We start from the raw sequence: 13,877 nt of genomic DNA on the forward strand, positions 1-13,877 counted from the left end.
ACTTGAAAGAATGTGTTAACTTAGTGGAATTGATGAAATATAATAAGTATGCTGTAATGATGTAATTACAATAAGCTATATAAGAATAAAAAGGACTGGAAATGAGATGTTCTATCTTTGACCATCCTCCTAGTGTCTCTCCTGCCTCCTGCACTCCTTCCACTAAAATCAAGACTGGATCAGACTGTGACAGGCACAGATTGTAAGGAGACAGACAGTGAAGGAGACAATAAAAACTCTAGACTATTCCTGACCATTCACGTGGTATCTATCCTTCTGAGATTAAAGCCCATTGGAAGGATCTCCAGAAAGAGAGCCCAGATATTATAACTACATAATTAAAATGTTATGGAAAATGTAATTTTGCCTTTATATTTTTTATTCCCCTTTATATTTTTATTTTTATCTTTTCAATAATGCTTTGAAGTCTTTAAGGATTCCTGTTTATGTTTTTGAAAAATGAATTATTCTTAACAACTGTTGTATTTCATAACAATTTCAGTAATTTAACTCAAAATTGTAGTCCAAATAAAGTGAACTACCCTACAGTTTGCAGGCTGTGTTTCCTCTTTAAGTTAGAGCCATAGATAGAAATATGATATTACTAGTTAGTAAATTTTGTCCAACTTTTAGTTGCTAACTAAATATTATGGTTTTAGAAATGGTTATTAAACCATCATTACATAATTAAAATTAAATTTCACCTATGAATTTTCAGAATTCAGCTTTTTGGTTTAGGGAAAATAGAAGAAGATCAAGAGGGGAATCCATTGTTCTCTGAAAAGCAATCTAGGGTTATATTTACTATTATTAAAATCCCTCAGTCACCTTTATCCAGTATTTATATGAATAAAGAGTTAGCTGTAAAAACAATAATTTCCTTCTGCTTACACAGATTTTTATGGATAAATGCCTTGCATGAGTACCATTGTAGTTAAAACTTCTTGGGTTTAATTTAATGCTTGTGGAAGAAGATTCATTTTTGAAAACATATGGAGTATAGATAGACATTGGTTGACAACATTGTGGCATTATTTTAAGAATTACATTTGCTTCTGCAAATATAGCATAAGCATCATGATGATGTAGCAACTTAAAGTCAGAAAAACCTTGATTTAAGGTCCATTTTTAATGCACTTAGTTGTGTGACTTTCAATGCCTCAGGCAACTCAACAAGACTAGAGATTCGAGGAAGCTGTAAATAAACTTCTGTGGGGAGATTTTCTACACTGAGAATTTCCATATGCAGATGATATGGCATGACTCTAACAAAATCACTATGTCTTTAATGATATTTATATGAAAATAATTTCAAATAAAGTAGGAATAATAATAAGGAACAGCTAGTATTTATATAACATCCAGTATATGCTAGGTACTATGTTATGCTTTATAATTATTATCTCATCTAATTCAGACAACAATCTGGAAGATCAGTATTTTTGTGATGTCCATTTCACACAATAATTTGTGTCTGATGCCATATTTGAATTCAGGTGTTCTAATCCTGTAACCCAGTATTTTATTCTCTGTACCACCTAGCTGCCTGTAAATATAGTATAATATTTACTACTATATAATATCATGACATTAAAAAATAAGATTCTATTGGAGCTGTAAAGTTTAGTGTTTTCTACATTCAAATTATATAATCAGATAGTGGGAAATTTTGATAAATTTCCAGATAATTTTCATTGATGTTTTAGAGAAATAAATGGAAAGGGGAGGTGAGATATGTAGAACTGGACATGAAATTGACATTAAGTTCTCTAAATTTGGGAGGTAGCTAGTCAAAAAAACTCACCTCGGTAAGTTCAAATCTAAACTCAGACACAGTATTGTGTGACACTGCACAAGTCCCTTAAACCTATTTGTTCCAATTCCTCATCATAAAATAAACTAGAGAAGGAAATGGCAAATTACTCCAGTATAGTCTTAGAGTTGAAGATGACTGAAATGACTGAAAACAACACCAAAATCCCTAGTTTTAGTTATTCAATATTTTAAGGTTTATTGCTGTCTTTTCCTGCCAAGATTTTTTTTATAATTTATGACCAATATGTTTGAATTTCCTTTTCATATCAGAGTGATTTTATTCTTTTGCAAAAAGAAGCAAGAATGACTTTTCTCTTTAATGCACAAACATAGCTGAATTACAGCGAAAATAAGTCCTTTTAAGAAGGAATTTGTTGTTTTAGTTATATACAAGTTTTTTTTTTTTTTTTTGTGTGTGTGTATGTGTGTATGTAACTGCATTTGTGGTTTTCTTGGCAAGGGTACTAGAGAGGTTTTGTTATTTTGTTTTCCACTTCATTTTATAGCTGAAGAAATAGAAATAAATGGGAATAAGTGACTTGCCCTGAGTCTATAAGTCTAGTAAGTATCTATAAGGTCTTCCTGCTTCTAGCTAAGTGCTCTATAAGTTTTCACCTTCTAGTTGCCCCTTAAAAAGGAATACTCTCCCTCCAAACAAATTAAGTAGTTCTATGTTCCCTAGTGAGTGGGAGGCAGTGGAAAGACATGGGTTCAAACCTTGTTCCAGACAACTTGTTACCTATATGACTTTGGTCAAGTCATTTAACCACCCTAGGACACAGTTTATTTATCAGCAAAGTGAATGGATTGTAGTAAATGACTTTTAAAGTTCTGTCCAGACATAGATATACAGTCATTTAGAAATAAGTATCTGCCCATTCATTTAAATATCAAAAACAAACAAACAAACAAACAAAAAAAAAAAAAAACAACCAAACAATGACAACAAACAATTATGCTTTGGGGTCTGCAACTGTCAGTTCTTTCTCCATCTCTTTTGAGTTCAAGTTGTGATTAATTAGTGAACTTACATGTCCTGTCCTAAAGATGAAGTTAAGCAAAATCAGCATACACCCATTCACATTATACACATACACACATGCACACATTCATATTACACACACACACACATATACACACACACATACACACACACACACACTTCAAAAAATCAATTTATAAACACATTTTCTAGCTAATAGAATATTAATATGGAGGCACTCACCGACACAAATCTGATCCAGGGAGGTACTGGGAGAAACGTGAGTGAAGTAAGGGGATTAATCGAAGGTCACACCATCTCTTTTCCCATCTCAGACCTGGTGAAGTTGGCCATGAAGAGCATGATAGTGTATCCTGAAAAGAATTCAGAGGCTCACAAATCTTTCCAAATGTATATTAATGAATAAGTACTATTGTATACTCTTTGAAATTCTATGTCACAAATATCTATCAATTTGAAGAAAAACATTTTTCTAAATGATCATAATTTTAATTATATACTTCTAAAAATGTATCCGTAGTTAGCCATTTGTTCCTCATCTTTTTTGATGTGATGAAAACTGATCAGGGTAATTATATCAAACAATGTTCAAATCTACTTGAGTACTATATTTGTGACATAGAAATAAGGATGAGATATGACAAACTCTAAGGAAATTCAATATTTCTATAAACCTTTCACAATGAATATTTTAATATGATTAAAAAAATTATTACTTCTAACTAAATTCTTAGCCCAGGTTTCCTAGCCTTGTTGTTATTTTTAAATAATATTTACTTAAATATGTTTCAATAGAAATGGTTTCCTTTATAATTCTATTTAATTTTATGTTTTTAAAAACATGCTGTAAAAAGTTCTGTAGGTTTCATCAGTTTGCCAAATGGGTCAATGTCACGTGCAAAAAAAAGAATCTCTGCTCTAGATGATGCTTTTCCTTCCATATAATTGAAGATTATTATTAAGTCACTTAGATTTTTGAGCTCCAGATTTTGATCTTAGTCTTATAATGATGAAAGGAGGAGAAAAGATTACAAGAAATTAAGAAGAGGAGTGTGTACTTAAAAAAAAAGTAAACCAATATAACAGAAAAAAGGAATGAATAGGAAAAAAGTAATAAATAAGACAGAAAGGTAATTTAGATTTAAGATGGGGATATCAGTCTGAAAGAAGAATGATGGGATTTGAGTGGTTATGCAATATACAGAATAATGAGTCAATACTAAATCCAGTAAAGCTAAAGTCCTATATTGGTACCTCTTGAGAGCAAAGTCTGGGGAATCCTATTTAAGCTAAAAAATATTTCCCTGTGACCCAGATATAAGTTGTATGTATATAATTCTAAGTGAGATTGTTATCTTCATTAAACCAAAAATCCCTTATACTATAACATATTTAACATGTATAAGACTGCCTGCCATCTAGGGAGGGGGTGGAGGGAGGAAAGGGAAAAGTTGGAACAGAAGTGAATGTAAGGGATAATGTTGTAAAAATTACCCATGCATATGTACGTCAATAAAAAGTTATTTAAAAACAAAAACAAACAAACAAACAAAAAAAGATCCTTGAGAATAAGATTTTATTCCCCACTCTTTTTATTTGTATTCCCAGGGCTGGTCGGTGGCCCAGCGGATAGAATGTCTATCTTGTAGTTAAAAAGACTTAAATTCAATCCCAGTTTCAGACACATAGTAATTGTGTGATCCTAGATAAATTATGTAATCCTGTTTGGTTCAGTATCCTCATGGAATGGAAATTCACTCAAGTATCTTTGCCAAGAAATATCCAAATGGGGTCATAGAGAGCTGGACTTGATTGAAATGACTGAACAATACTACCAAAATCTGTATTCCAATATGTAGCAGAGTGCCTTCAACATAGTAGACACTTACTTAATCAAAACTTCTTGGTTATTGATAATCAACTGATTATTACCTGCTTGTTTTTACAGCTCATGAAAACACTATACAAAGACTTTAGTCACTCTTCACGTAAATAAAAAGAAGCAAGGAATCTCAGATCCTTGAAACATTGAATTAAGGAAATTTAATTAGCCAAATAAATTTATAGTTCTTGAATATTTTCAGTGATACCTATAATAAATTATTATAACAAACTTGAAAAAAATTAAACTTCTTTTTTGGTTACCTGGTATATTCGATACCGTGTAATGACAAAATAAAACATAATTGTTCCTCTTTTCATGGACCAGATTTTGCTTTCATTTATTTAGAGAACAGCTACTCAGGAAGTTTTCATCTCCCAATACAAACAGGAAACTTTTACCATGTATAATCTCACTTTGGTGACACTGAATATAAAAAGAGCTAAACCTAGTATCAGGAAGACCTGACTTAAAATTTGACCCCAGACACTTGTCTTCTAAACACTAGTCATTTAACCTGTTTGTCTCAGTTGTCTCAACTGTAAAATAGTGCTAATAATCACACCACCATCTCAAAGTTATTGTAAGAATAAAATGAAATATTTCTAAAGCACTTAATAGAGTATGTAGTACATAATAGGCACTGTAAATATTAGCCATTACTATTACTATTATTATTACTTTATTCAACATGTTATTACCCTTTTCCTTTGGAAATAGCACTTAAATGCATTTCATTCTTACCCCAAGACTTCATTTCTCAAAATAGTGATATCTATATAGATATATTTATATAAAACTTTACATAGGACTATATTTATATACATTTCTATACATAAACAATAATTACATAAAATTTTAAAAGTTTACAAAGTTTTTTTCATGTGAAGTGGAGCCAAGATATCAGAACAGGGGAAGTACTAAAGCTCACTTCTCCTAATATTCTCCTCCAAAAACTTTATAAATAAATGATACCTTAAATGAAACTGTGGGGTGGCACTGTCAACAAAAAGTTGAGGGGAGAAAATTTTCCAGCTAAGGAGAACTTAGGAGGTTGAAAGAATGATCTGTCACACTGGGAAGGAAGTTAATCCAGAACACATGTGGTAAAAATACCAGTTGTGGGCCTTGGAGGTGGAGGCAACAATGGCACCAGCTGATTCTGTGAACTTCTACCAAGATCTGGTAAGGGGACCAGACAACTGGTCAGAATTAGAATACAGGATACCTCTCTTCAAGCATTCTGTGCAGGAAAGGATGCTTTTTGGCATCTCCAATGTATGTACCCACTTCAGGTAGCAATTCCAAGATAGAGAGGAATACTTACTATGGCAAGGGAGAAGGGAACTGAGGAGCAATTGTGTTGCATCTATGAGGGAAGAGTCTCTTCCTAGATAAGAACCAGAGTACAGACCAGGAGAGCAGTGACCATACCTCTGCCTAGGAAATATCACCTTGGAAAAAACTGAAAACTTCCAGTTGTCCTAAACTACCTTTGAAAATAGTAGTGTAAAATAGCTTGAAGCTTGGGAAAATACTCCTCCCTCATGATGGGCAAAGATTCCAATTTAAATATAAAGTTCAAAGTTAAGAAATAGATGGAGAGGCAGCTAGACACAGTGCATAGAGCATCAGCCCTGAAATCAGGAGGACCTGAGTTCAAATGTGACCTCAGACATTTAATAATGATGCTAGACAAGTAACTTAACCCCATTTGCCTCACCAAAAAAAAAAAAAAAAAAAGGAAAAGAAAGAAACAGGCTGGAAAAATAAGCAAATAATAAAAATGACCAAGGAAAACTACTAAGATGACAATAAAGAACAAAATACAAATTCAGAAGTAGATAATGCTAGAAGCAAAGTCTCAAAGGGGGAAGAAAAAAAAAAGGAAGAGAATTGGACACAAGCACAACAAGAACTCCTAGCTAAGAAATGATGTTTAAAATCAAATAAGAGTAGTAGATGAAAAATTGGATGAATTAATGAGATCAAGGCAAAAACTTAGGACAAGACAATTAACAGCCAGAGAAAAGAAGCACAAAAATACAGAAGGCAAAATGAGCTAGGATAATAACCAAAAATATAACCTGCCCAACAAAACTGAGAATAATCTTCAAGGGAAAAGTGGATATTTAATTAAATAAAGTACTTTAAAATATTGCTGATGAAAAGACCAGATAAAATTTAAAAATTGACTTTGAAATATGAGAGTCAGGAGAAGCATAAAGAATTAAATATGGCACAGAAATCATAAGGGATTTAGCTTAAGCTCTTCATATTCCTATATAGGAAGATAATACATGTAACTTCTAATATAATTCTAATATAATTAGGACAGTTAGGAGGTTTCTACATAAATAGAAGTTATGGGAATATGTCAAATATTAGGGCTGACATAAAAATAAAACATTGGTGAGATTGAGGGATTCACTGGAAAGAAGTGAGAGTAAGTATGGAGGAAAATATCTCATAGAAAAGACATGGGCAAGGAAGAGTTTTATGATGGAGGAGGCCATGATTGAAGATTGGGTATAATGTCAGGGCTAGCTTTCTGGAGATCTTTCATACAGGCCTTGGTCTCAATAGGATAGACACCACAAGAATGCTCAAGAATAGAGTCTAAGATTCTTTATTCTGACACAGTCTTGATCTTAGTGCAGGAGGCATGAGAGCCACCACGAGGCTGGTCAAAGATAGAATGTCTATTTTCCAGTCCTTGTTAGCCCTTATATACCTTATTGTAATTACATCATTCACAGCATACTGATAATGTGTGAACTTAGAGAACCATTACATCACCATACTAAGTATTAAGTATATGTGTGAACTAGAGAACCATTATCTCATCAATTCCACTGAGTTAACACCTTGTTTCAAATATACTTTTCCAGAGTTCCAGTCCTCTACAGTTAGGCAATGCTGAAATCTTACTCTCATACAGATTAATAAAAAGAGAGGAAAATTTATATCATACTGCATTGGGCATAGAAATCTATTTTATTTTGAATATAAATTGGATGAATTCATTCATAAAAGACACAGATAGGATAAGTTAGAAACTAATTCAAAATGTTAACACAAAAAATACACTTGTTGCAGAGAAGCACATAGAGATGTAAAATAAGGAAATGGAAAAGAATGTATTATGCCTGAACTAAATTAAAAAAGGCAGAAGTAGATATCACAATGACAAATAAGAAAAAGAAAAAAAAAAAAAAAAGAAAATAGACCTAATTAAAACAGAAACAGATTGATAAAAAAGAACCATAAATTTGGATAAATATCTATGTGAAATATACATGAATCAAAAAGCATACCATACAAATTCTTTAAAAAAATAAAAATCAAACAAAGAAAGAAATAAAAACTATACTAATGGGAAAACTTTACTTTTCCCCTCTCAGAGTTAGATAAATGTAATTTTAAAAATAATAAAAATTTAAAGGGAATGAATGGAATCTTTTAAAAGTTTCATCTGGAAAAACTGGAATAGGAAGATGTATGTCTATAATGCAACTTTTTGGGGCTGCAAATTGTTTTAGGGCATAAAAAACTCCTAATAATGCAGAAAAGCAGAAAAATTAAATTCACCCTTTGAAGCCATAATGCAACTACATTGTACTCCATAAAGTGCCTTGGAAAGCATTTATTAAAATTAATTGGGAAGATAATAATTTAATTTGAAAGAATGAGTCAAAGAATAATTCTTATAAACTATTATTAAGTTTAAAAAAAAAAAGACAATGAGACAACATATCAAAATTTGTAGGATACAGCCAAACTAGTAGTTAGATCCTTAGTTAATTTTATTATTTTTTTAAATAAGAAAACCAAATTAGAAAGAATAAAAAAAAAAAAAAAAGGATAAAAGAACCATAAGTGCAGAAGAAACTGAAATAAGTATTAGGACCTATTTTGCCTAGCTAGATACCAGTAAAGCTGGCAATCTAAGTGAAATGTATGAATATTTACAAAAATACAAACTAACCTAATTAACAAAATAAAAATTAGAATACTTAGCCCTTTGTTTGGGAAAAAAAAAAAAAAAAAACTTAACCCAGAAAAATCCCTAGGATTGGATGTATTTTACCAATTGATATGAATTGGATGAATTTTGCCAATTATATGAAAAAAAAATAATTCTAATATTATTTTTTCACTTGGTTCAGCCATGTCTGATTCTTCAAGACTTTCCTAAAAGTTTTCTTAGCAAAAATACTGGATTAGTTTATCATTTCTTTGGCTCCTTTTACATATAAGAAAATTATGGGAATCAAGGTTAAGTATCTTGCCCAGGATCACACAATTACTAAGTGCTTTGGTCTAGATTTGAACTCAAGAAGAGTAATCTTCCTGACTATAGTCCCAGTACTCTATCGTTGCACTAGCTGCCTAAGATACTATAAAAACCTATTTAAAAATAGGTAAAGAAGTACTACAAAAATCCTTTAATGATACAAATGTTTTGATACCTAAACCTTGAAGAGCAGAAACTGATAAAAAAAATTATAAATTTCCTTAATTTATCTCAATAAAAAAAAAAGTTTTAAATAAAATACTAACAAGGAGATTATAACAGTATATCACAAAGCCATACACCATAACCAAGTAAGATTTATACCAGGAATGCAGGGATGGAAAACTATCAGCATAATTGACCACATCAAGAATAAAAAGAACAAAAATCACATGAATATCTCCCCAGATAAAGAGAAACCTTTTGATAAAATACAATAATATCCTTTTCTCTGGAAAAATATTAGAAAGCATACGAATAAATTGTGAGCATTTCTTAAAATGATAAACAGTATGTATCTAAAAGTAAGAGCAAGCATCAACTGAAATGGGGATAAATTTGAAGCCTTTCCAACAAGATCAAAAGGGTAAATGATGTTCATTTTCACCACTATGGGTGAGATGAGTGCTAAACTCCCTTATTCAAATTAACTAATCAGAGACATCTTCAGATACAAAGAGAAAGCATGTATTTGTTCCTTAAAAGGAGAGGCCCAAGCACACCTGAGAAGACATAGAGTCTCTCAGTTCCCATCTCCCAGAATGTTCCTGGCCTACTGAGCTGAAAATAATGAATCTGGTAAAATAGCAAAAGACTCAAGTCTTTTCATTAAATGGACTAAAAAAGAAGCAACCATTATTGACAAATGTTTAGCAATATTGCCTGTTTCCTGTGGGTCACAGCACTTCCTGAAGCTTAGACCTAGAGTCTGATCTTTCTGCCCTATGGAACTCTAGGCCTAGAGATCATAAGACTTCCTGCAATTTGGGCCTCAGACCTGCCTTCTTGCCCTGCAGACCTCTGGGAATAGGGATAACAGGACAGGCCTGAGGGCCTAAAGTCTGACCCACTCTATCTCATAGACTTTTTGAGAAAATTTCACCTGGTCCCATTGAACTATTATTCAATATTGTATTAGAAATGCTAGCTTTGGCAATAAGATGAAATATATATATATATATATATATATATATAAAATTCTATTTTTTTAATTAAATTTAATTTTATAAAAATTCCTAGGCCATATGAATTCTGCTTTCTCACTTTTGAGTTTTTCATAAATGGTTTATTTTAGGCTCAGGCAAACTGACTTATTTTCCTAACTTTTAATTAAATTCTCATTGCAAGTGCTATATTTTGTATGCAAATGAGTAGAAATTAAGGTAATTTATTTCCATTATATTTTAATAGACTTTAGCCACATTATAATTCACTTAGGGAACATTTGTTTTTGTCTTTCGAATTATGACAAACTAATGTAGAAGGGACACATGTATGATCTTTGCAAAATACTTCTACTCCTTTACTTTAAATAGTAACAACATTTCTCCCCCAACGTATTTACAGCAGTTAAGTCATTTCTCTATGTTAGAATTTTTCTCAAAACAATTCAGAGTGCATTTCCATCAATCAGTGCCTATTAAAGAACAGAGAACACTTTGTTAAAATTCAAGTCATTATGAGCTCTAAGTGGGTCAAGTCTGACTTTGATCAGTGAACTGTTGTCATAGATTTTTTTTTTCTTTTTTTGCTAGTCACAAAATTTTAGGGATAAAGTCAGCCTCAGAATATTTTCCCCAAATAGCTGTTGAATGTCTTACAAATGTAAATTCTGTTGTTTATTAGCACAGTCTATATAATTGTAGATTTCATCATTTTCCTACATTTTAAATTTCATTAAAATGACTGCATTTTTAAAAATAATCATCACAAATAAAATTCTGGCAAATACAGCCTTAAGAGTTATAATTCTGAATGTAACATTTGTAATGTTAGCTGAAAAAAGGATTTTTTTTTTTAATTTTTTTCAGGCTAAAATTGATGTGGGAAAGATTCCAATCTTTGATTCCCAACCCCCCTAGCTAATGTAAATTACCCTTTGACTCACAAATCCTGGTCCCTTTGAATTCCAATAGAAGGCCCGGACCTGTCCCAGCCCCACCTGGATCTGAGCCAACTTTGGGGCTACACCCCAAAGCCCCTTGAGCTAAGTCTCTGACTTAAAAGGACCACACTGGGAACCCCTCTTTGCAGAGATTTCAAACATGGTCGCCATGTTAGGACCCCTGTCCACTGGACCCTCTGTCCAGTGCCCTCCGTATCTCTACCTTCACCTATCTCCTACTTCTAAACTCAGTAATAAACCTCTTTTATTAATCTAGCTCTCTGGGCCAATAAATGCTTTTATTGGGAATTCCATGCCGCTTCTAGACCTCATTTACCGCCGTATCCTTGCGCCGAATCCGAGGGGTTGCAGGGGAACTCTGTTTGACTCCCTGTACCCCAAACCTGCCACTAGACCTTAACTAAACCCTAATTTCATTTAGGTACCCCAAATTTAGACCTCAATATGTGGTCTACACCTCAACAAAATCATGGTCTGAATTTTTATAAAATGAAATATGAGTCCAAAATATGACTTTAAATAAAAAAAGTCAATACATGACTTCAAAAATTAACTGCATATAATAAAGATGATGAGGCATCAGTTAATAGCATTTTATTTCAGAATAATTTCAAAGCACCAGGAGACTGAAATATCAAAATGAATCCTAAACCTAAGTATCAAAAGTGAAAAGAATCAATAACAAAGCTATTTAATCATAATATCATCATAGTTTTCATTTATATAGGATCTTAATATCTGTAAAGTATTTTAAATAGTTAATTTGATTCTAAAGACCATCTCATCTTGCAAGGTAATGCTGTTATTATTCCCTTTTTTCAAATAAGGATGCAGAGATTCTGAGGTTATTTACCTAGAATCACAAAGCTAGTTAAGTATCTAATGCCAAATTTGAATTCAGGTCTAGAAGACTCCAAGCCCAGTACTGTAGTTACTCTGTCACTTAACCTTAATATAGATACAATCAAGATGGGGGTGATATGAAGGAATTCATTGGTAAGGCTCCCTTAGTAATCATTAATTGATTGATAATTATACATATTTTTTTTGTATGAACAAAGTAATCTTAAATTTAAGTCAGATGTTTACAGCCTTATCTGACAGTTAAATTACTTTTCCAGTCTTAATAGATAAGTTCCCCTTTTCTTGAAATCTCTAAAGTAAGATCCCTTTTGTTGGTCAAATTACAGGTCCCTTAAAAAGTAATACTTCTCATTACAAAAACCACTGCTGCAGTGCAAGATTTTTTATCTCTCTTCAATGGAGAGATTATAGACCTAGGCACTAATACAATAGAATATCAGATTTAATAGTTCCTCCCTCCTCCCCCCCAAGAATGCCATCTTACACTAAGATATACCTACACTCTAAATGTTGGTCATAACACCAAATTGTATTAGGAAACCCCTAGGGGACTGTGGAGGCCAATGAAAAGGGGACAAGTAAACTGCTCAGATGACATGTATAATTCAATTGACTTTTGTTTAAAATAAGTTTTCTATGATTTCTGTAATTTGTAATTACTCTTTTCCATTTAAAAAAAATAAGTTCTGTAAATCATTCTTTTGTCTCTGAACACTGAGGAGTCAGTAGAATTAATTTGATGGCAAATGTTACTCTTACAAATCATTATTCTCAGAAACTTTGTACTTCAGCCCTTTTTTGTTTCAAATATTAAATTAACATATAGTCCCCATTGTATTCTGTCATATATAAATATCTGTTCCTTTCTCCCACCATCTTTTAGAAAGCACATTGATAAAATAGAGAAAATGTAGAGGTGTGTGCGAGAATAATGAGAACACTTAAAGATAATGCTTTAAAGATGGCTAAAGCAATGGACACATTTAGTGTGGAGAAGACACAGTATAAAAGGTGAATATTAATGTGGAATTTGAAACCAACTTATTCTCTTGCTCATGAGGAAATGCGGGAGGTCCTCCTGCTATTATCAGCCATCATCAACTTTACAAAAGGGTACAAAAAGCAGGTATTTCCTGTTTGTTTAGAATGTAAGGTGTAAAGTTTTTATCAGCCTCCTTTCTTTAGAATTCCAATCTGGGGAAGGTCTACTTAGAATCTTAAAACAAACTTTGAAATGAGGCAAATAGGGCAAAATAAATAAATAAATAAAAGAAATTCTTTGGATTTTGTCCATGACCTTTTCTAGTGAATAAAGAAAGGTATCATTTGGCAAAGAGAATGCCATTGTGATTTCATCTCATGCACCTTGTGCCCTGCACCTCACTTTTCAGATCAGGAATTGCTCTCTTGAACCTCATTAGATATATAAATATTTTCCAATATTTAAAGGATTGTCATGCTTTGTCCTTTTGTTCCTTTATCCAATCTCTGTTTAGTGCAGGTGGAGTTTTTCCAACCTTTGAATTCAATGAACCTCAGGAGAAGTTTAATATTCTGAGTTCTCCTAATTTTGTATTTCCCACAATTGGTGGCAGTGGTATTCAAAATCATATCAGCATGCCATCTCAGAGTCACTGGACCCTGGTGGACTCTATACACTTTTAATCTTCTACTCTGGTAATAAGAAAAAGAAATTGGGTGACTAGAATTTATTTCTATTGTATTTTATTTGAGTAGTTGGGACTCCTTTTCTAGAGGATTAGAATTATCCCGATGTCCTTGATAAAGGAATGACAATACACTTAATCTGATCTTTTGAGGTGAGATTTGGGTTAGATTTATGTAATGGGCTGAGGTTTGAGTTGATGCACTGAGGTCCCAAGTACTTGGG

General features: G+C 32.3%; 1 protein-coding gene across 2 annotated transcripts in view; it reads right to left on the reverse strand.

Annotated features, from left to right (window-relative positions):
* The window catches only part of SNTG1 (syntrophin gamma 1), a 786,808-nt gene that overhangs the window by 399,961 nt on the left and 372,970 nt on the right, over positions 1–13,877 (reverse strand). For both annotated transcript variants that reach the window (XM_031946419.1, XM_031946418.1), the window contains one exon: positions 3,041–3,171. In XM_031946419.1, the coding sequence (XP_031802279.1) occupies positions 3,041–3,171 (131 nt within the window). The remainder of the gene's footprint in view (positions 1–3,040; positions 3,172–13,877) is intronic.

Source organism: Sarcophilus harrisii, chromosome 1 (assembly GCF_902635505.1).
Source record: "Sarcophilus harrisii chromosome 1, mSarHar1.11, whole genome shotgun sequence".
Classification (NCBI taxonomy): Eukaryota; Metazoa; Chordata; class Mammalia; order Dasyuromorphia; family Dasyuridae; genus Sarcophilus; species Sarcophilus harrisii.